Source organism: Dasypus novemcinctus, chromosome 12, assembly GCF_030445035.2.
Source record: "Dasypus novemcinctus isolate mDasNov1 chromosome 12, mDasNov1.1.hap2, whole genome shotgun sequence".
In the NCBI taxonomy this organism is placed as follows: Eukaryota; Metazoa; Chordata; class Mammalia; order Cingulata; family Dasypodidae; genus Dasypus; species Dasypus novemcinctus.
In genome coordinates, this window is record NC_080684.1 from 22,769,853 (window position 1) to 22,793,991 (window position 24,139).

The 24,139-nt window shown below is 39.7% G+C and overlaps 1 protein-coding gene and 1 long non-coding RNA gene across 4 annotated transcripts in view; one reads left to right on the forward strand and one right to left on the reverse strand.

The window, feature by feature from the left end:
* The window catches only part of LOC131280569 (uncharacterized), a 79,627-nt gene that overhangs the window by 42,206 nt on the left and 13,282 nt on the right, over positions 1–24,139 (forward strand). For 2 of the 3 annotated variants that reach the window (XR_009188204.2, XR_009188205.2), the window contains one exon: positions 5,470–5,564. The exons of the other annotated variant lie outside the window; for it this stretch is intronic. This is a non-coding gene — a long non-coding RNA (uncharacterized lncRNA). The remainder of the gene's footprint in view (positions 1–5,469; positions 5,565–24,139) is intronic. 3 annotated transcript variants of the gene reach the window in all.
* On the reverse strand, positions 10,515–11,439 carry LOC101440917 (olfactory receptor 6C4-like). The gene is given in 2 exon segments (XM_012528160.2): positions 10,515–11,331; positions 11,333–11,439. Coding segments are annotated over 2 exon segments (924 nt in total).

The window sequence follows — 24,139 nt, forward strand, 5'->3', positions numbered from 1 at the left end:
ATTAAGTGGGAGGTGCAGAGGGCCAAGGAGTGCAGGTTCAATTTTCTGGTCCCCCCCTTTTATTGAGTTTGGAGGAGATATTAGCTGACTTGAGGAGAGCCTAGGAATAGAGAAGAGGCAAAACTGGTGAGAGAGCCCAATTTACCTAAACGGTCTGGGATAGGAAACTTGGTCTGGGAGAAGGCGGAGTCAGAAAATTAACCAGCCTTGTAGCATACCTAAGGGAGAGGAACAGTAGGACGTGCTTTACAGGCCTCCAATAGCATATTTAGGCTTCCTGGCAAGGGATGGGTGCTGTCTCAAGAAATTAAGAGTCATTATTTTCTCAGGTGAGTTGGTTTAATAGGCATCATTTGTTGAATAGGCCATTCTCCCCCTGTTGAGAGGGTTTGGTGGCCTTATCAAATATTATATGACTATATATATGAGGATCTATATTAGAACTCTCAATTCAGTTCCATTGGTCACTGTGGCTCTCCTTGTGCCAATACCATGCTGTTTTCACTACTGTAGCTTTGTAGTATGTTTTGAAGTCAGCAAGTGTTATTCCTCCAATTTCATTTTTCTTCTGTGTCTGCTTATATTCTTGTCAGAGGCACCAGAAATCTGTGTCTCTTTTTGTTGCATCATCTTGCTGCATCAGCTCTCTGTGTGTGTGGTGCCCATCCCAGGCAGGCTGCACTTTTTTTTTTGCGATGGGTGGCTCTCCTTATGGGGTGCACTCCTTGCACCTGGGTCTCCCCTACGTGGGGGACACCTCTGTGTGGCATGGCACTCCTTGCATGCATCAGCACTGTGCATGGGCCAGCTCATCACATGGGTTTGGAGGCCCTGGGTTTGAACCCTGGACCTCCCATGTGGTAGGCAGATACTCTATCTGTTGAGTCAAATCTGCTTCCCAATAGTATGTCATTTAACTTCCATAACTTTGTGCCTATTCTGGTTCTCTGGCCCTTATTGGTTTCCATCTTTATTCCACTTTGGCCTGAGAAATTACTTGGTATAATTTCAATCTTTCTGAGTTCATTGAGAATTTTTCTGTTGGCTATCATGTGGTTTATCTTGGAGAATGATCCATTTGCACACAAGAAGAAAGTATATCTTGCTGTATTTGGGTGTAGTGTTTTGTATATGATTATTAGGTTCAGATCCTCTAATGTGTTATTCAAAGATATTGTTTCTTATTTGCTTCTGTCAAGATGTTCTGTCTAATGGTGATAAGGGTGTATTAAAGTCCCCCAGTATAAGTGTAGAGGCATCTATTTCTTCACTTAGTTTTTCCTGTGTTTGCCTCATGTACTTTGAGGTGCCATGGTTAGGTTCATAAATGTTTATGATTGTTTTTTCTTCTTGAAAGATTACCCCTTTTACTAATATATAGCATCAGTCTTTGTCCCTTACAATAGTTTTTCATTTAAAGTCCATTTTGCCCAATATTAATATGGCAACTCCTACCCTTTTTTTAGTTATTATTTGCTTGTAAATTGCTTTCCAGCCATACATTTTCAGTCTCCTTGAATCCCTGGGTCTGTGTTGGGTTTCTTGTAGACATTATACAGATGGGGCATATTTCCTTATCCATTCTGCCAATCTGTGTCTCTTGACTGGTGAGTTTAATCCATTAACATTCAGGGTTATTACTCTCAAGGAATTACTTACATTAGCCATATTTTCTTTGGGTTTATGCATGTCACATGTTGCTTTTATTTCTCTTTTTTTGTCTTTTTAGTTGTTCTTATACTCTCCTCCAACTCTCTCTCCCCTGTTTTTTTCTTTCAACCTGAAGAACTTCCTTTAGTATTTTTTGAAGGGCAGGTTTCTTATTGGCATTCTCTCTAAATTTCTTTTTATCTGTGAATTTTTTGAATTCTCCATCCATCATTTTTGAATGCCAACTTTTCTGGATAGAGAATTCTTGGCTGGAAATTTTTTCTTTTAGTACCTTATCTATGTCATACCACTGCCTTCTTGCCTCCATGGTTTCAGTTGAGAAATCAGCATTTAATCTTATTGAGCTTCCCTTGTATGTGATGGTTCTCTTTTCTCTTGCTGCCTTCAGTATTTTCTCTTTGTGTTGAAAATTGGCCAGTTTGACAAGTATATGTCTTATACTAGGCCTGTTGGGATTTATACTGTTTGGGTGCACTGTAGTTCCTGGACATGTACATCCATTTCCCTCAATAGGATTGGGAAGTTTTCAGCTATTATTTCCTTCACCACTCCTTCTGTTCGCCTTCTCTTCTCATCTCCCTCTGAGATGCCTGTAATGCTTATGTTTGTGCATTTTGTGCCATTGTTCAAATTCCTAAGTCCCTGCTTGTTTTTTTCTATCTTTTTATCTATCAGTTTTACTACCTGTTTGATTTCAGATGTACTGTCTTCCACATCACTAATTCTTTCCTCTGCTGTTCAAATCTGCTGTTATATGTTTCCACTGTATGTTTGATTTCTTGGATCATGCCATTTATCACCATTGTTTCTGTTATATTTTTATGTATGTTTACAATTTCTTCAGTATGTTCTCCCAGTGCCTTTTTTTAAGATATATTTTTATTTCTTTCCCCTTCCCCTCCTCCAGTTGTCTGCTCTCTGTGTCCATTCACTGTGTGTTCTTCTGTGTCCACTTGTATTCTTTTTTTTTTTTTTTTTTTTAAATTTTTTTATTTTTTATTGAATTTGTAATAATATTACATTAAAAATATATATGTGAGGTCCCATTCAACCACACCCCCCCACACCCCCTCTCCCCCCCCCCCCAACAACACTCGTTCCCATCATCATGACACATCCATTGGATTTGGTAAGTACATCTTTGGGCACCTCTGCACCTCATATACATTGGTTCACATCATGGCCCATACTCTCCTCTATTCCATCATGTAGGCCCTGTGAGGATTTACAATGTCCGGTGATTACCTCTGAAGCACCATCCAGGGCAGCTCCATGTCCCGAAGATGCCTCCACCTCTCATCTCTTCCTGCCTTTCCCCATACCCTTTGTCCATTATGTCCACTTTTCCCAATCCAATGCCACCTCTTCTATGTGGACACTGGATTGGTTGTGTCCATTGCACCTTTATGTCAAGAGGAGGCTCAGATTCCACCTGGATGCTGGATGCAATCCTCCCATTTTCAGTTGTAATCACTCTAGGCTCCATGGTGTGGTGGTTGTCCTTCTTCACCTCCATCTTAGCTGAGTTCCACTTGTATTCTTGTTAGTGGCATCAGAAATCTGTGTCTCTTTCTGTTGCATCATCTTGCTGCGTCAGCTCTCTGTGTGTGTGGTGCCACTCCTGGGCAGGTTGCACTTTTTTTGCACAGGATGACTTTACTTATGGGGTGCACTCCTTGCACATGGGGCTCACCTTTGTGGTGGACACCCCTCCATGGCATGGTACTCCTTGCGTGCATCAGCACTGAGCATGGGCCAGCTCACCACATGTTCTGGACCTCCCATGTGGTAGGCAGGTGCTCTATCAGTTGAGCCAAATCTGCTTCCCTCCAGAGTCTTCTTAATATCTTAATCTCTTCCTTCACTTCATTAAGTTGGTCCATGATATTTGTTTATACAGCTTTGATTAGTTGTTCAAAGTTCTTCATCTCTTCCTGGTTTTTAGTTTGTTCATTGGACTGGGGCATGTCTTCTTGCTTCTTGATATGGTTTGTAATTTTTTGTTGCTGTCCAGTCATCTTTTTATCTTGATGGGTTTATTTGGTTGATTAACTTCTCTCTCTACCCTAAGGTTTTATTTAGTTGCTGTTCTTATGTGTGTTTTCTCTTTGACACTTTGTTTTTGTTACTCTGTTTCCTTGCTGTTGTCTTTTTTTCTTGAAGGAAAAAGGTTAGGGCCAGAGGAATTGAAAGAGGTAAGAAAAGAAAAGTGATAATAGTAATAATAATAGTAAGTCAGAAGAGGCACAATGTAAGACCTAGAACAAAGAGTATTTAACTCATGTAAGCAGTGTAGAGCAATAGGAATAAAAAAGTGGAGTACCTACAATGAAATAGAAAACTGAATACAGAAAAATATATGAAATGAATTAAAAGGCCAGAACGATAAGGAGTACAAGAAAGAGAAGAGAAAAGACAAAAAGAAAAAAGAAATGAAAGAAAACAATATAGACGAGCTAGAAATAAAAACCAAAACGACTGAGAACTAAACAAAGAGAGTGGAATGTAAGAACCACAACAGAAAGGGGAAGATAGTAAGATGAAGGAAGAAAAGAGATAACATTGGAGGACAAAATCAGGATACTCAGAAAAGAGGAAATGAAAGAAGAAGAAATACAGCAACAAGAAATAAACTAGCAGCACCTAATTAAAAAAAAAGGGGTGGGGGAAGAAAGAGGAAAGAAAACAAAAAAATAAACAAACCCACAAGCAAGTAGACAAACAAAAACTAAGGAAAAACAGCCTTCTCTCTTAGACCCCTGTGGAGCTTCTGTCTGCCTGTGTTCATCAATCAATTACCCTGCAACCTTCCCTCTGCAGGTTTTTATGGGGGTTTTAGTGAGTAAATCAAATTAAATAAAAAAAAAAAAGTAACATTTTTAGGAAAAATAAGAGACCTAAGGGAAGCTAATACAAAAATAATGTCTGTTTTCCCTGCCCTAAAGTATCAACTGGATGTTTGATATCCCAGTGGATTACTGCTCTAAAGAGGAGCAGGGAATCAAACTAGAGACCTGGTATAGTCAAGGCAGAATCTCCTCCACTGAGCTAAACTTTCTCAATGGGTCAGGAAACTTTTCAGAAAGCTATCCAGTCACTTTCCGTCAGGCAGGTTTGACTCTTTGCAGTTGGATAGATTCCTGCCGATTAGGAATCTGTCCCTGCCCACTTTCTGTTTTTATTGCTTTCTCTCCCAGGGCAACAGGATGCAATAGCCTGTGTGAGGAGATCTCCCCTCACATCTCCTGGTCAGACTGAGTTCCCTTTTGAAATTCAAATGGGACCCTGGTGATGGAACTCACTGCAGAAAAATGACTTTCAATCCTTTTCCAGACTACCCCCTCCTCCCAGGGTACCCTAAATAGGTGCTTGCAAGCTTATTAAGTGCTTCCTACTGTCTGTCTCCCTTAGGGATGTTGAAATTTTGGTAGTTTTTAGCACAGGTCTGGTCAATTACTGACTCTGCCATCTCCCAGGCCAAGTTTCTCTATCCCTGGGTGGTTAGGTAAATCAGGCTGCCTCAGCAATTTCACCTCTCCCTTCTTCCTGGTGTCACCCTGAGCTGGCTGGTATGCTCCTCAAAGGCTAAAGGGGGTCCAGACAATCAAACCCACAGAAAGGAAACCCCGTTTTACCCTTTGCTAGAACCTTCTCACGCTTGAGCCGGCGGGAGTGGGGACTTGCAGCAGCTTTTTGCTTTGAGGGTCGGACTTAGCCATCCTGCAGTTTTCAGCCTCGAGGGCAAGAAACTCAGGGTTTTACCTTGATCATTTTATCTCTTTGTCCTGCTCTCTCCAGACTGATGCCCTGAAGCCTACTACTCTGTGGTTTCCCAAAACAGCTCACGAGGGCAGGATCTTATACTCACTTGGCCACTTTTTGTGAGAGAGATGGTGAGTGTGCACTTAAACTGACACCTTCTTGCTGCCTTCCCTTGATGAATGTGTTTTCAGATGTACATTACATGAATGAAAAGGATTTAAATGTTGTATATATACAATGAAGTGGGTGTGTGTGTGTTGGGGAGACAGGTTATGAAATGTAATGAATATCTGCTGTTTTTATTTGCCTAACATGCATGCCCTTTCCTTTAGTAAGAGCCCTTCAACTTTTCATTGATGATGACTGCACCTCCCTCTAGCATGTTGCCTTGCTCTTCTGTGGTCAAAAGACCAATCACGTGGTTTTCCATTTTGACTGTAGTTACCCAAGGTCAAAAAATAGTAGGGAGGGAAGCAGATTTGACTCAACGTATAGAGCATCTGCCTACCACATGGGAGGTCCAGGGTTCAAACCCCGGGCCTCCTTGACCTGTGTGGAGGTGGCCCATGCACAGCGCTGATGCACACAAGGAGTGTCGTGCCACACAGGGGTGTCCCCCACATAGGGGAGCCCCATGCGCAAAGAGTGCACCCTGTAAGGAGCGTCACCCAGCACGAAAAAAGGAAGCCTGCCCAGGAGTGGCACCCCACACATGGAGAGCTGATGTAGCAAGATGACACAACAAAAAGAGATACAGCTTCCCCGTGCTGCTGACAAGAATACAAGCAGACACAGAAGAACACACAGTGAATGGACACAGAAAGCAGACAACTGGCGGGGGCGGGGGGTGGTGGTTGGGGAAAGAAATAAAAAAAAAAAAATAGGTGGGGGATGATTCATTTCACTTAGAAACCTGTTCTAGATCTTCCGAATTGTCTTGGATTTTCTGAGGTCTGGTGAATAAGCTTTTCCTTTGGACCTGTTAGCTACCCCATAACTTTCCAATAGTTTCAACCCCCAACCACATACGGTGCTACATGAATTTGTCTCTGACAGGTTTTTTTTTAGGTTTACCTTGAATCATTTTTCCATACACATACAAGGAGGTACAACTTATACAATTTATTTGCTACTACCCAGTGTTTATTATTAGTCATTTGTTCATTTATTCATTCATCAACATGTTTTTTTTTTTGCAATGAAAAATTTTAAAAATATTCTGACACTTTTACATCAGGGGCCCATCATATGATACGGCATCATGACAATGAAAAGAGATTTAAAATGAAGAAGGTGATTATGTAGAATACATGTGTTTGTTGTCTTCTCACAATATGTATATGGAGTGCTGACATGGGCTATTTAGTGAGTTCTTTTTCAGTTTGAAAATATTTTGCTTACAAACTCTGACTGGCAAGGAAGCTGCAAGATGAGTTAAAAAAATTAGCAAGTAGATAGTTCTTGCTTTGCGATATGGCTTTCCATGATTTCAAATATATTTTTTATTTATTTTTAAAAGATACATGGATTATATAAAATGTTACATAAAAAAAAAGGGGATTCCCATATGCCCCATTTCCCACACTTCCCACTTTTCCAGCAATTAACAGCTTCTTTCATTTTGTGTGGTATATTCATTGCAATTAATGAACACATTTTGGAGCATTTCCACAAAGCATGGATTATAGTCTACACTGTAATTACACTCTCTCCCACTCCATTCTGTAGGTTATGGCAGGATACATAATGTCCTGTATCTGTCTTTTCAATGTCATTCAGGACAATTCCAAGTCCTAAAAATGCCCCCATATTATGCCTCTTTTCCCCTCTTCCTGCCTTCAGTAACTCCAGTGGCCACTGTCTGCACTTCAATGATATGATTTCTTCCTTTGCTAAAAATCACAATAAATCTATAGTGGAATAGATTTACTAGTAAGTCTACTCTAGTCCATATTTTATTCCTCAGTCCTGAGGATTCTGGGATGGTGGTGCCCACTCCACCTCTACTTGATAATAGAGTTCTATCCTTTATGGCTGATGGATGGGGCTCTCTTGCTTGCAGTTGTACACTCTCTCAGCTCCTTGGTGTGGTGGTTGTCCAGCCTCACCTCCTTGTTACTCTTCCTGGGTGAGTCCAATGAACTGGAGAGTAGGTGTTGCAGCTCCACTGAGGCTCAGAGCCCAGCTGACACATGGACAGTCCAGAGTTTCAAGTCTCTTGGACATATACCTACCAACTCCAGTGCCAACTATAGGTTCAATAAAAGGGACAGAAGAGGCATGTGTAGAGAAGTCACATCTGAGTCCAACTCTGTCACATTCAAGAGCACAAACTCCAAATTGGGTCCCATTAGCAAGGCTCCAAACTCCAGAGCTATCTGCCATGACCAAAGGACCTGGGTGTCTCTGTAGCCTTCAGGAGCTCTACTATTTGGGGGTAGTATCTACTTTGGTAGTCTATTAGATCCTGCTGAGACATGCATAAGCATTACCTCTCTGATGACCTCCTGACTCATTTTGAAGACTCTTCACCATGTAAACTCTTTTGTCTTACCATTTCCCCCTTTTATTCAAGGTCTTTTTCCAGTTGCAACATACTTTAAAAATTATAAGCTTATTGTGTCTCAGGCATTATTTTTAGTGTTAGGCATGTATTAGTGAACCAATTAATAAAGCTCTTTCTTTCATGGAGTTTGTACTCTTGGAGAGAAATAGGTACTTAACAAATAAATGTGTAAGATGTCAGGTGGTGGCAAGTAATATGAAAGAAAAGTAAAGTAAGACAACAGAGAGTAATGGGTTGTTATTTTAATTAAGTTGAGTAGGGGTGTGTTCTTTAATGAGGTAACATTTGAGGAGAGACCTGCATGAGAATAAGGATTGAGCCTTATAGATATATTGGAGAGAGCTTTTCAGAGAGAGAGAAAACCAATTGCAAAGGCCCAGTGGTGGGAGAGTTCTTGGTGTGTCAGAGGAATAGCATGTTGGCAAGTGTGCAGAATGAGGGACTAGAAGAATGGTAGGATAAAATAGAAGTGAAGTAGAGGGACCACATTATATAGGGCTTTTTGTATGTCACACTAAGGATATATATTTAGTTTTTAGTGTTATGAAAAGGCATTGGAAAGTTTTGAGCAGAGGAATGAAGTAATCAGATATATTTTCAAAGCTAACTCAGGTTGCTGTGGGAAATATATTATAGGGAGGTAGGGTTGGATTTAGAAAGACCAGTTAGGAGACCATTGCATTTTTCCAGAGGAGAAATGAGTATGGCTTTAACTAGGGTGTAAAGAGTAGTGGCTCATTCTGGATGCATTTAGATGATAGAACCAGCAAAATGTTTGGTTGATTGGATGTAGGGTGGGAAATAAAAAGAAAAGTTAAGAATGACACCATAGTTTTTTTGCCTGAGCAACTGAAAGAATAGAGAGTTGCCATTTTCTGAGAGGTAGAAGACTTTGGACATGTTAAGTTGCAGTGCTTTGCATATGTTAAATCCTATGAAATGCCCAAGTGAGTGGTAGGCAGTTGGTTTTGTGAATCTGGAATTGTGAGGAGAGATCAGATCTGGAGATATTAATTTGAGAGTCCAAGCACTTGGATAGTATTTATTTCATGCATTTTATGCTCTGTTATGAGGTGTATGGATGGTTGGGATTGTTATGTCTTATTGACCCTCTTACGAAATAACCCTTTTTATCACATTTGATATTATTAGTTCTGAAATCGACTTTGTCTGATATTAATATAATCACTCCAACTTTATATTGTTTAATGTTAGTGTGGTATAACTTTTTATCCTTTTACACTTAGAGAAGTGGTAGTTTTACAAAAAAATCATGCATAAAATACAGAGTTATTATTTACCACCCTATTAGTAGCACTTATTATTAGCTTGGTCTATTTGTTATAATCTATGAAGGACCATTTTAATAATTATACTGTTAAATGTAGGCCATCATTTTCTTTAGGGTTCACTGTGTGTTATAGATCTATGGCTTAAAATTTTAAAAATTCTGTTAACATGTATACAACCTAAAATTTTCCTTTTAACCACATTCAAATATATAATTCAGTGCTGTTAATTATGTTCATAATGTGCTACCATCTGTTACCAAAACTTTTTCATCAACCCAAATAGAAACTCTATTCAATTTAAGCATCAACTCCCCTTTCCTCATTCTCCACCTTAGCCCCTGGTAATGTGTGTTCTAGTTTCTGACTCTAAAATTTTCTTATTCTAATCATTTTGTATCAGTGAGATCACATAGTATTTGTCCTTCTGTGTTGATGTATTTCATTCAACATGATGTCTTCAAGGTTCATCCATGTTGTCACATATATCAGGAACTTCATTCCTTTTTTATGGCTGAGTACTATTCTATCATATGTGTATACCACATTTTACTTATCTATTTGGGTGGATAAATGGACACCTGGGTTGTTTCCATCTTTTGGCAATTATGAATAATGCTGCTATGAATAAAAGTGTGCAAATATTGGTTTGAGTTCCTGTTTTTAATTCTTTTGGATATATAACAGAAGTGGGTATGGTAGGTTGAAGCAGCCTGTGCCTCAGAAAAACATGTTCTCAAATCTAATCCATTCCTGTTGTTGAGATTACTTCAGTTAAGGCATTGCCCACATCAAGCAGAATGGGTTTTAATCCTGTTACTTCATGAGAGAATGAAATTCAGACATAGAGAGAGAGAAAGTCGTAGGAAGCAAGAAGCTGAATTGAAGCCTGGAAGAGAAGAGAAAGACCTGGAGACACTGTCTTTGCCATGTGTCAGAGGAACTGAGGATCACTGGCAAACAGCCCCAGAATGTTGCAGTCTTTGGAGAGAAAGCATCACCTTGATGATGCCTTGATATGGACAGTTTCCCAGCCTCAAAAACCATAAGTGAATAAATGCCCATTGTTTAAGCTGAACCATTTCACAGTATTTGCTTGAGCAGCCTAGGAAACTAAAACAGATATTTTTGAAACAAGGGTTAGAGAAGCTTTCCCTGAGCTTTTATTGGGAGGAACTTTATCAATATTGTTCTGATTTCCTTTTAGTTAGAAGCTGTTACATTTATTAAAGACTCACAACCTTTCTGGCCACATCCTTGAAGGCTTGTTTTACTTGCTTATTCCTTAGAGTGTAAATGAAGGGGTTCAGTAAAGGGGCAACTGAGGTGTTGAGTACAGCTACTCCCTTACTGAAGGCAACTCCTTCTTTTGCTGAAGGTTTTAGGTACATGAAGATGCAGCTGCCGTAAGAGAGTGAGATGACAATCATGTGGGAGAAACAAGTGGAAAAGGCCTTTTTCCTTTGCTGGGCAGAGGCAATCCTTAGAATGGCCCTGATGATATTTGTATAGGAGAAAATTACCAGCACTAGGGTCACTGTTAAGGTCACAACTGCTAAGACAAAGTCAAGCAGCTCCAGGAATCTTGTGTCTGAACAAGATATTTCTATGAGAGGTCCAGTGTCACAAAAATAATGATTCAGCACATTGGAGGCACAGAAATCCAACTGACTGGTCAGGATGATGGGGAATAAGATGACAAGGAACCCCCCCAGCCAAGAGTAGAGACCCAGCTGAATATAGACCCTGTTGTTCATGATGGTCACGTAATGCAGGGGTTTGCAGAGTGCTACATAGCAATCAAAGGACATGGCAGCCAAAATGTAAAACTCTGTGGCTACTGAGAAGATGGAAAAGAAATACTGAGTGAAGCAGTCATTGTAACTGATGGTCTTATTTTCAGTTGAGATGCTGAATAGCAGCCTGGGAGTGAAAATGGATGTAAAGAAAATTTCCAAGAAGGAGAAATTCCGGAGGAAGAAATATATAGGGTTCTGGAGATGGGAATCCAGTAGGGCGAGAGTAATGATTGTCAGGTTACCAGACACTGAATATGTAGGCAAGGAAGAGAAATATGAAGAGTATACTTTGCAGCTCTGGGATGTCCATTAGTCCCAGCAGGATGAATTCAGTCAAAGTTTGTTTTTTCATTACTAACCTTTGTCGTCTGTAGAAGGAGAGAAATGTGTAATGAGAAAGGAGTGGAGTTCAGGAATATTGAGGACTGTGTTTATGGGCAGTTCTATCTATATGACCCAACCATAACATCTGTTGGGCTTGATCAGGCCTTCACAAAAACTATTCAAGTTCACAGAGTCTTATCTCTGAGGCCCTTTTGTGAGAACAACACAATAGTGAATTGGCACTTCTTAAATTCTGCATTTTTTTTCTTTTACATTTTCCTGCACCAATTAAGATTGTTTTTCTTTTAATTTGTTAAAGTGATGAATCACAACAATTGCTTTCCTTTAGATATTTTAAGTTTAGCTTTATGTCATATCAAAATATATATGCATTTAGTTTAAGTCAAAGAATTTGACAAGACTTCTTATGAAAAACTATAGTCTTTTGAGACCTCCACCCATTTTCCACTGCAGAAGCAGCTTTCAAGTAATTTTATTATATTTTGGTATTTACCTTATAGCAGAGACTGTTACTTTGCTCACCCAAATCTATCTGGGCACGTAGCATTTTCCAGCTTCCCTTTCTGCATTTTAATTTTTACTCCTTTGTTTTCTTCTCACATTTCTGAAATCCCTCTTCCATGTCCCTGGTGGTAATGTTTCATCTTTTTCTAGCCTTAATGTTCTGATCATTGCTTCAGTGCTGCCTTCTCCAGTGTATTGTACACCTGCTCCGTTCTTTTGCTATAACTGATAAAAACCCCAAAACCCCAAGGTAGGAGTGAACCGCTTTCTTCATATGTTTTGGCATTTTGCACATGGAGCATGGCTGGAGAAAGTTTTAAAATATTGCATTGTTTTCTGTATGAATCTCCTTTTCCTAACTTTAACTGATGGGAGATATAGTCGATGACCAATAATTCCAGAAAAGTTTTCTTTAACTGCTTTAAACATTCAAGGGTTCTGTTTATATGTACCTGGATTCCTTCTCATGTGCTCTCAGCATTCCAGACACAGATGTAACTTTGGTATAAAAACTAGGGAAGGGTCTGCCTGGTCCCTTACAGACTGGTAATGGTTCCTCCTGGGAAAGAGCCTTCTGAGGTCAAGGATCTTTTCAGTGTTCTCCATAGAAATAGAACCAATAGGATATGTGTGCACATAAAAAGGGTTATCACTTTAAGTTAAAGTCATTGAAGGTAGATGCTAATTATATCCGCAAAATACTTTCACAGCAACATCTAGGCTAGTGTTTGACCAAACAACTGGACACTGAAACCTAGCCAAGTCGACTCATAAAATAACCATCACAGACATCGGCATTGTATTTTTATCTTCCAAAGTTCCTGACATAAAGGAACCACATGGGCCCTCTGAGATGGCTAGAACAGATTCCAGCATGAGTTCCGTCTGTGCCCTTGGACTACAGTAATCATTGGGCTGCATGTTCACGGCAATGTCATCCAGTGATTGAGAGGTTCAGGTTTCTGAGGAATGTTCTGTTTACTAAACTTTGGTCTTCCCATAACATGGAATTATCTGTGTTATCATTAAAAAATTCATATTCATGTTTCACATAAATATAGCCACAAGTGCATAGATAATTGCTTAAAGATGTCATTTCAGCATTGTTTGTAGTAACAATACATAAAAAATAAATATTCCACCAATAGTTGAATAACTAAATAAATAATGATCATTCCTAATGTGGAGTAAAATGGGAAATTGATATGTACTGATTTCATCTGAGAAAGAACCTGGAAGTTTATATTTCTAAGTGTGTAGAAAAACTTCCAGAAAAATTCCAAATGGTCAATGATAGTTATTTCTGGAATTGCACTGAGCAAAGAATGAAGACATTGACTTTCCTTTTTTACTTTATACCCACCTTGATAGTTTAATTAAAAAAAAATACAAGCCTGTATAAGCTTGTAATGATAAAAAACCAGAGTAGGGAAACGGACTTGGCCCAGTCGTTAGGGCATCCGTCTACCACATGGGAGGTCCGCGGTTCAAACCCCGGGCCTCCTTGACCCGTGTGGAGCTGGCCCATGCACAGTGCTGATGCGTGCAAGGAGTGCCATGCCACGCAGGGGTGTCCCCTGCATAGGGGAGCCCCATGCGCAAGGAGTGCACCCGTAAGGAGAGCCGCCCAGCGTGAAAGAAAGTGCAGCCTGCCCAGGAATGGCGCCGCGCACACTTCCCGTGCTGCTGACGACAACAGAAGCAGACAAAGAAACAAGATGCAGCAAATAGACACAGAGAACAGACAACTGGGGGAGGGGGGGAATTAAATAAAATAAATAAATCTTAAAAAAAAAACACACAAAAAAAACGAAACAAAAAACCAGAGTAATAGAAATTCACATTCATAGAAAGATAACTTTGATGACCTGTGGGCATACTCAATGTTTTTGATAATCAGGAAGGATGATGAGGGATTTTTCCCCTGGATGCCATGTGGTTGAGTTAAAACCAAGAAGTCAGATACACATGAAAGGATCAAATTAAATTGAACATATTTGCTTTCCCAATACGAATTCATACCCTGATTGCTCACTATGCCTAAGGGTTTCTTGGGCACTATTTGAAAGTAATAGTTTTAGCTCCCCTTGCCTTTAAACAATTATTAAAGTCTCTTGCTCTGATTGATTCAAATTGGAAATGGACCCATAATCCTTTGGGAGGTTGCTTTTTAAAAACTGATAGGAGTAGAGGAACACTCTATTCAAAGTTTTATTTTGTCTGAAGGTTGGCTATGGACTTTTTTGCATATTTTATACCAATTTGAGTGACACACATTTTATCTAGTTTACTCAGCAGAGACATTGGCATGTGTGTGTGGGTAAATTATTGCTCTGGGAACTCCAGTCCAGAAATGTTAATTAGTTTTAAAAAAAATAATGTTGTGAATAAACTTTTAACAAGTGACTGGGGATGAGGTTTCTAATAAGACCCTCGAGGAAGCTGCCTTGAAAGCGTCAATGACAGGATAAAAGCCTCGTGGGAACTACAGCAATAATGAGGATGAGAAGAGTAACACAAGGCAACAACACCAGTTTATTGTGCAGTTTAGCTGAGCTGGGAAGGGTTTTAACAATTTCCATGTCTTTCATTATTTTATGTTGTAACTTCTGAGGAAGTTGTTATCAAGTTGCCTCATCAGTAAAATTGGGTAAAAATAGTACCTGAATGGTAAGTTTGCTATGTGAATTAGAAACTTAGAAAAGTGCTAGGCATATAGTCAATCTAGATAAGTTATTTTTATTTTGCCCATTTTGTAGATGAGGGAATGAAACAATAGAAGTTATGTAATTTCACAAGGTCACATAGCAGGTACTATGGATTGTTGACATCTGACAGCAGGTTTATCTGATTCTATAACATGCTATGTACTATGCCTCCTTTGGAGAATGAAGTATGCAGAAGTATTACTTTTGACATTGGCACTACTATATCACCATTGTGTAGGTTTAGGATTTATTTTGGAACTGCCCCTTTCCTTTCTGTTTTGGTACATTGTTTTCTGATTCCTGCTTTGTGTGGGATAGTCTGTGTCCCTCATCCTTTCCTCTGTAAGCCTGAACTCCCTTTCCTATGGCCCCTTCCACTTCCTTTCTGATTTTCATCTCTAGACTCCTCTGATTCACATATCTTCAGTCCCTGAATCATTTATATAGAAATGTCAAATGTGGACCGATTTCCAAGGACCATGTATTCTTTGAAAGAGAGGTGCATGGTGTTGTGTTGAGCAGCTTTGGCCAAGAGATTAAATGGTACTTAATTTTCCTCTTTTATTTGGTAATAACGAAGTTTTATTTTATTATCAGAGTGAGTTTATGAAGTTTGTCTTTAGTTCTCTGTGGTGAACAATTTTTTTCTTACATGTCAGCCTTAGGTAGAGAGACCTGAAGGATAAATGTCGCAAATAAAGATTTTGAGTTTGATAATGTGTAATTGGTCAACAATGCTACATCCTTCAGAATGTGGGAGAGACAAGCTCATGGAGTTGGCTGAAGGACAAAGATGTATAAACCAAGGCAGGAGATATATGGGAAAGGGATGATGACATGAAGATGAGGGAAAATCAAGATGGTCTAAATTTGTAGAAGAAGAGATAATGGTTTACAATAGACGAAAGGGAGAAGTATGTGTCCATCAACAGATGAATGGATAAACAAAATGTTGTATAAACACAGTGGAATATTATTCAACTCTAAAAAGGAATTGAAGTTCTGATTACATTGTGGATGAACTTTGAATATATCATGTTGAGTGAAATAAACCGGACACACAAAAAAACAAATATTGCATGATCTTGCTTATGTGAGAAACCTCTTCAAAGCAAACTTCATAGAGTTGGAGCATAGATTATAGGTTACCAGGGGTCAGGAACAGGGAGGGAAGAGAGAGGTATTGCTTAATGTTTACAGAGTTTCTGTTTGAGGTGATGAGAAAATTGGGGTAATAGATGCTGGTAAGGTTAGATGGGTTAAAAAAAGAAAAAATATTTTCTTGTGTTACGAGTTTATTGGCTTTGATTTTTAGTTAATGCTGTCAAGGACTTTGCTTGATTTATGTAAATAACAACAGCACTCTTCTTTGAGGAATAAACATGTTCCTCCTTGTGAAGGTGTTAGCAAATTAAGTGATCAGTGGTGGCTTTGCAGCACTACTGTAGTTAATGAGTGTATTTGTTTTTGCACTGTTAAGATAGTGTCTACTATCTGAGCTGTATCTGCTCCCATTTCCTTGGAGAGAGTAGTAGCTAGCTACAAAAATGCAGCTGCAGTTTCAGCGGATGTTGCGATTCCTAAGAAGGTAAATAAGGGGATTAATGGGATTGCTGTCTTTGTTCTGGGGCTAAATTATGTTGTTACTGGATAGGGTAAGGCCGGTGTTATTGTTCAGTGCGAATACGGGAGGGAAAACATATGTAAGACTACATATGTGTGGTGGAAGGGATAGATAAGTACAGGTTTTATAAAGAAAATATATTCCTAATTTTGGATTTAAATTAGCAGTAAAAGTTATATTTGTTATATTTTGTTTCCAGTCTCGCTTGCTTAACTGCTAAGAGTATGATGTAAAAAGGGAATTTTTTTTTTTTTTGTGTTAGGGCAGCGTTAAGCAATGGGCCTGTATCTGGGTGATGGGATTGCTTTCCACTAGGAGTTTAAAAAACGAGCATGGATTTAGTTTCATCACAAAACAGGTTAGAGTGATTTATATAGGAAGAGTTCAGTTTCTTCCAACTTCATTGTGGTGTTAATGAGGATGTTATACATACCTTGGGGTTTGCTTTTACAAAAGTTTGTTGAATGTTTTTCTAAAATTTTTATAAAAGCATGAGTGTATGGTTGTTTTTTAAGAATTTGAGACTCTAATTGGAAATGCAAATTAAGATGATAATTTGTTGAGTTAGCAGTTTTAGTATAGACATTTGCACTTTTGTTTTTAACATTTTGGGGGGGATAACCAGCAGTCAGATTTCATTGATTTGGGTGTAGTGGCTAAGTGGAGGTTCAGGCCTTTTAGAATCGGCTAAAATGCAAATGCTATAGCTATGATTATTATTACTTACAGTAAACATTTCTCCAATTATTGGAGGTATTGCAATGATTTGATGTGTAGCATTTAGGTGCTGCACAAGTGAGTTGAATGAATTTTGTTTAAGTGGGTTTTTTGGACTGCTCTTTTTAGGTGCAGATTAACTTAAGTGTTCTGTAATATAGTTGGCCTAGGCATCACTTGATATTGATGGTGTAAATTTACACAGTATTAACACTTGGTTTTATTGTAGAGGTTTTGGATGATCTGCAAAATATGTGTGAGAGATGATCGACATCTTCCCTCAGTGCTAATTATTGGCGGGTTTTGTAGAAGAAAGAACAAGATTAGTATTTGGTGGAGATTTTTCCTTCTTGAACAGGAAATGCAGGTTCTCAACTGGCTCCATCTCATATTTTGCTTTATGTTTTGGTGTGATTTCTGGCTCAAGTCCTCCTTTATCTCCTGGCTCTGATAAGTATAAGGTTTTGTCTTGGTATGACGTACCCAAGGCTTGATTGCCTGAAACTTAAGAAGAGAACGAGGCACTAATAGTACTGTGTAAGGTTCCTCTCATTTTGGATTTAAGCTGATTTTCAGGGTGTTTGTTTTTTTAAACTTTTAAAAGAACCTGATTTCCGACTGAGAAGGGGTGGAGAGGCTGGTTAGTGGGGTATTTTAGGTGCATATCTGCATATGCGTGCATGGTGGTAAGGAGCTCTCCTAACTGCAAGGCCCACGTGTGGAGGGCTCCCTGTTTATTGGCGAATTGGGTTTTTTCTTCTGATTGCTTAGAAAGGGCCTGCAGTATATGTGTTTGAAAGGATTTAACCGAAGTCCTCATCTAGGGGCCACCCGAACCTGAAGGAGAGCTAGGCTAAGTGCTTTTGTTTACGTTATTAGAGTTTCCCCTTACAAAGTTTGCAGTTATTAATAGGTCATAAAGCTATGGACTCCATTCCACTCAATTGAGCAAAGCTTTACATGTGTGTGGAAGATAGTGTATTTCCCCTCAAGAAATTTTTTCAGTTTCCTATAGTAAGACACAAGTTGCAGCAACAGCTCTTAAACATGCCAGCTACTTTTTTTTATTTTTTATTTTTTATCCCCCCCACTTTGTGGCTTTCTGCTTGTTGTCTGCTCTCTGTGTCTAAATTTTTATTTTATTCCCCTGTCCCTTGCGTCTTGCTTGTTGTCTCCTCTCTGTGTCCAGTTGCTGCATGCTCTTCCATGTTTTGCGGTGCCCGGGCTGGTGGCTCTCTGCAGCATGTGGGCGAACCCTGCCTTCACAAGGAGGCTCCGGGACATGAACCCGGGGCCTCCTGTATGGTAGATGTGAGCCCAAGTGATTGAGCCACAACCACCTCCTCCAGCAATATTATTATCTAGCAATTTCGAGAAGTATGCTACTGGATGATGCTCACTTCCCAATTTCTGGGTTAATACTCCAAGGGCTAACAGCTTGTTTTTCATGGATAAATAAATCAAAAGGCTTTCTGAGATCTGGTAATTCCAGAGCAGGGGCACACATTAGCTCCCTCTTTAGTTGGTGAAAGCCTTGTTTACATTCAGAGGTCCACTGCGGGGGAGCTCTGCACCCCCGTCAACCAAAGCTGCACGCAGGGGTTGAGCTATTAGCTCCAAATTTGGAATTCAAATTCGGCAGAGCCCGGCCATGTCTAAAAATCTCTGCAGCTGGGGACAGCAATTTGGGCTTTTTATTTTCAAAATAGCTTTTACTCTAGAAGTTGTTAGGGTTCTTGCTCCTTTCTTTAGTTTAAACTTAAGATAGTGGACAGATTTTGGACTAACTGCACTTTACTCTTCGAGACTTTGTACCCTATGGTTGCTAAGCTATTTAGTATTTTAACTGTATCTTTAATAGCGATTAAAATGCTATTTACATACTAAAGATATAGGTCATTTAATGTAACTGTTTTTCACAAGTTTTTGGCTAATTTTTCACCAAAAATGGTTTGGGAATTTTTGAACCCTTGGGGCAGCATATTGTTTATGTTCTTTACTCGGTTCTTCCCACGCAGAGATAAAAATTTATTGAGAGGAGCTATCCAGAGGAATGCAAAAAAAGGCATCTTTTAAATTTAATACTGCCTTTCATTTCTCTCTTGCAGCTCTCAGACTGGTGATCCTCTGTATTATTTCTCCAGAAAATAAACCTTCAGACTTTAGCCTGGGAAAATGTGAGGGTGGGACAATCAGCCAGTGAAGTGGAATGCAGGCACGTATCCAAAGATCAAAATTTTTCTCAAAGCGTTTTCACTCTAAGCCTTCTTATTTTATTTTATTTTTTTTTAAAGATTTATTTATTTATTTAATTTCCCCCCCTCCCCTGGTTGTCTGTTCTTGGTGTCTATTTGCTGCGTCTTGTTTCTTTGTCCGCTTCTGTTGTCATCAGCTAAGCCTTCTTATTTTAATCTTCCTCTTCATTCTCAGAACCAGAGGTAACTGTTGCTGCCAGTTCTAGTACTTTTGAGGATTATGAGGTATAAAAATGAGATTGGTTTCAGTTTACCCCTTTGTCAGCTTGGAATTCTGCTAATTTTTAAACTTGCTTTCCAGCTTCTATCATTTATTTGCTGCTGTCTTCTTTCATCTTCTCTTTATTTTTGTGAGTAATGCATTAAAATTCCCTTTCCTGTAATTTTTGTGGGGTTTTGCGAAGGAGTAAATTTAGATGTATGTATTTGAGAACAAAAAAATTTCTTTCCTCCAAGGAAAGGACTGATTGCTTGTTAAGGAACAGATGGAGGTGAAAGCCTGGTAAGCTTCCAATCCAAACAACTCTGGAGGACTAACAGTTGTTCCTCTTTTAAACTGGTGACCAAACAACTTGGCAAACGTCAAGATGCTTGGTCCCTGTCACAGCTCAAGACTGGGCTACGCAAAAGGACGACTCTGAATCCACAAGGACCAAGTGTAAAAATCCACTGACCGTAACCAACAATAAAAATGTGATTTAAAGCAACAACAACAACAACAACAACAACAACAACAACAAAAACTGGTGACCAAATTATTGAAATGTGATTGGCCAAACTTTGATTTGGATCCATCTCCATCATCAAAAATTTCACGAGGACACTCTGTCTTGTCAAATTGTGAAAGAAAATCACTTTGATTGTTGGGGTTTTGATTGCATGTTTTCTTCCTGGCTACCTCTTGGTCAGGGTGTTATAAGTGCATAATTTCACTGACTGTAGTCCTCAATTTACTGGTTATCATGGGCTCTTTCATTTCTAAACCACAGCCTTTCCCTGGCAGAACTCTTGTCACTTCATGTCCTTACTTTCAGTTCTTCTGAATATATTCCTAGTAAGGGGATTCCTGGATCATATGGCAGTTCTATATTCAACTTCTTGAGGTACTGTCAAATTGTCTTGCACAGAGGCTGCACCATTTTACATTCCCACTAAGAATGAAGGAGTGTTCCTATTTCTACACATCCTCTCCAGCACTTGTAGATTTCTGTTTTTTTTTTTTTTTAAATAATGGCCATTTTATTGACATAAGGTACGAAGTGTATATCTTTGTAGATTTGATCTGCATTTCCCTAAGAGCTTAGTGATGCTCAGCATTTTGTTCATGTGCTTTTTGGCCTCTTGTATTTCCTCTTTGGAAAAATGTCTAGTTAAGTCTTTTGCCATTTTGGATTGCTTATCTTTTTATCATTGAATTGTATGATCTCTTTATATAACATGGATATCAATCCCTTATTGGATATGTGGTTTCCAAATATTTTCTCCCATTAAGTAGGCTGTCTTTATTATTTTTTATTTTTTTAAAGATTTATTTTATTTATTTCTCTCCTCTTCCCTCCCATTGTCTGCTCTCTGTGTCCATTTGCTGTGTGTTCTTCTGCAGAAATCTGTGTCTCTTTTTTTTTTGTGTCATCTTGCTGTGTCAGCTCTCCATGTGTGCGGCGCCACCCTGGGCAGGTTGCACCTTTTTCATGCTGGGCGGTTCTACTTATGTGGCACACTCCTTGCACATGGGGCTCCCCTAACAGGGGACACCCCTGTGTGGAACGGCACTTCCTGTACACATCAGCACTGCGCATGGGCCAGCTCGTCACATGGGTCAGGAGGCCCTGGGTTTGAACCTTGGACTTCCCACGTGGTAGGCGGATGCTCTAACCATTGGGCCAAATCCACTTCCCCCTTGTGGCTTTTTGTGTGCTGTCTGGTCTCTGTATCCATTCACTGTGCATTCTTCTGTGTCTGCGTTTATTTATTTTTTGTTTCCCCTCCTTGTGACTTGCTTGCTGTCTGCTCTCTGTGTCTGTTCGCTCTGGACTCTTCTGTGCTTTAGCTTGTCTCCTTTTGTTGCGTCTTGTTGCTGAGTCAGCCCTCTGTGGCTCTGGTGGGCTGGAGGCACTCCGTGGTGCTTGCAGGCTGGGTGGCTCTCTGCAGCGTACAGATGAGTCTTTCTTCACAAGGAGGCCCGGGAATATGAACCCAGGGCCTCCCATATGGTAGACATGAGCCCAACTGATTGAACCACAGCTGTTTCCGTGTCCTTGTTCTTTTTTTTTTTTTTTGATCTTTTGATGTGAGGGTTTTTTTATTTTTTTTATTTTTTAAATGTTACATTAAAAAAAATGAGGTCCCCATGTACCCTCCACCCCCTTCCACCCACTCCTCCCCCCATAGCAACAATGTCCTCCATCATCATCAGACATTCGTTGCATTTGGTGAATACATCTCTGAGCACCACTGCACCTCATGGTCAGTGGTCCACACCATAGCCCACACTCTCCCATAGTCCACCCAGTGGGCCATGGGAGGACATACAATGTCCGGTAACTGTCCCTGCAGCATCACCCAGGACAACTTCAACCTCCGAAAATGCCCCCACATCATATCTCTTCCTTCTACTCCCTACCCCCAGCAGCCACCATGGCCAATTTCTCCACACCAATGCCACATTTTCTTTGATTACTAATCACAATAGTTCATGAATAGAATATCAGTAAGTCCACTCTAATCCATACTCTCTTCCTCCATCCTGTGGACTTTAGAATGGTTGTGTCCACTCCACATCTATATCAAGAGAGGGCTTAGATTCCACATGGATGCTGGATGCAATTCTCCTGCTTTCAGTTGTAGGCACTCTTGGCTCCCTGGTGTGGTGATTGATCTTCTTCACCTCCCTGTTAGCTGAGTGAGGTAAGTCCAATAAACCAGAGTGTAGGAGTTGCAAGTCTGTTGAGGCTCAGGGCCTGATTATCACATGGTCAGTCCAGAGATTTAGGTCCCCTGGGTATACATTAAACCCTAGCCCCAACTACAGTTCTGGTAAAAGTAACAGGAGAGGCTTGTGTACAAAGATCACATCTGAGTCCAGCTCCATCACACAGAAACACAAACTCCAAAGTAGGACCAACTGACATGGCACTGACCTCCGTCTGCCATGACCATAGAACATGTGGGGCTCTGTAGCCCTCAGAAGAACCAATACCTGGGGTTGTATCTACTTTATCTGTTTCTGGGACTCTGCTGAGGTGTGCATAAGGGCAACCCCTCTGATAACCTCCCGGCTCTTTTTGGAGACTCATAGCCATATAAACTCATTTGTCCTTTCCATTTCCCCTTTTATTCAGGTCAAAAAACATTTTTAACTCCTGGTATTATATGTAAACTGAGATATTCTGCTGGTCCGAGTTGACCCTTTTATTCAAGGTCATTTTCTAGTTACATCATCAGCTGGTACTTGGTAGTAATCTCTTGGTGCCAGGGAGACTCATCCCCGGGAGTCATGTCCCATGCTGGGGGGAAGGCAACACATTTATATGCTGAGTTTGGCTTTGAGACTGGCCACATTTGAGCAACACGGAGGCTCTCAGGAGGTAACTCTTAGGCACCCTGCAGCTCTAGGCCTTGTTCTTATTTCAGGTGCACAGGCTTACAAGCATAGTCATTAGTATCAAGGACTCATTGTTGGACCTTCATTCTTTTTTGGTCTTTGCTGTTGCACTTGGGGGATTGTTGTTGTTCCTTTAGGGACTGTGATAGAGCTGCCCTGGCTAGGAACTCAGCATTCCCTCAGTTGTTGCTTTTAATTGTAACCACTATGAAAATATCCAAACATTTTTATGTACCCTGGATATATGCCCTGGAGAACTCCCTGCCAACCATGTACCCCCTGTTAATAACATCCCACACCAGTATTCCTCCCCTGCCATTGTTGAACCTCTCTGTGATCCAAAACTTCTTCAAAAGTGAAGCCCAAATATATTGCCGGGTTCCATTAATAGTAAAATGGAATATAGTGATGAGTTTAAAGGTTAGATATAGAATACATATTAATTTAGAAAAATTAAGGTAAAAATAAATTGGGGTATCAAAAGATTAAAAAATGCAAAAGCTTTGTTTTTGATGTTTTGCCTTCTATCACTGAAACAAGTGTTGCCCTGCATGCAAATTGGCAAGGTAACTTCTTTCATCTTTTCCTCAGTGTCTATGTTCTTTCTTCTTCTTTTTCTTTTTCCTAATTATTAAACTTATCCTCACAAAAGTTATAGATCACAGTAATTCATATATACAACATACAATACTCCCACATATACAACATAAAACCCTTTTCCCTTCCATAGCAATAATTGTGTCCTTGTTCTTTTATTCTTTGTCAGTCTAATAAAGTTTTGTCAATTTTATTGATCTTTCAAAGAATCAACTTTGGGTTTTATTGGTTCTATTTTTTTATTGTCTATTTCATATACTTCCTCTCTAATCTTTGTTATTTCTTTCCTTCTGCTCACTTTGGGCTTAGTTTGCACTTCTTTTGCTAGTTCCTCCCTTTGTGAGGTTAGGTCTCTCTTTTGAGGTATTAATTTAATTTAATTTTTTTGGGGGTACTGGGACCTTATACATGGAAAGTACATGCTCAATCACTGAGCTATATTTGCTCCCCAATGAGAGTTGTTTTTATCATTTGTTTATTGGTTTTTAGGAGGTACCAGGGATCAAACCCAGGACCTTGTACATGGGAAGCAGGTGTTCAACCACTTGAGTTACATCTGCTCCCTTTTTTCTTCTTATTTTTTTCCTCTTTTCCTCCCACTCCCAAAACTGCTGTTTTTGCTGTCTGTGTCTATTTGCTGTGTCATCATCTGGATCTATTTCTCTTTTTGTCTTCTCCTTTAGGATTTATCTTTTGTC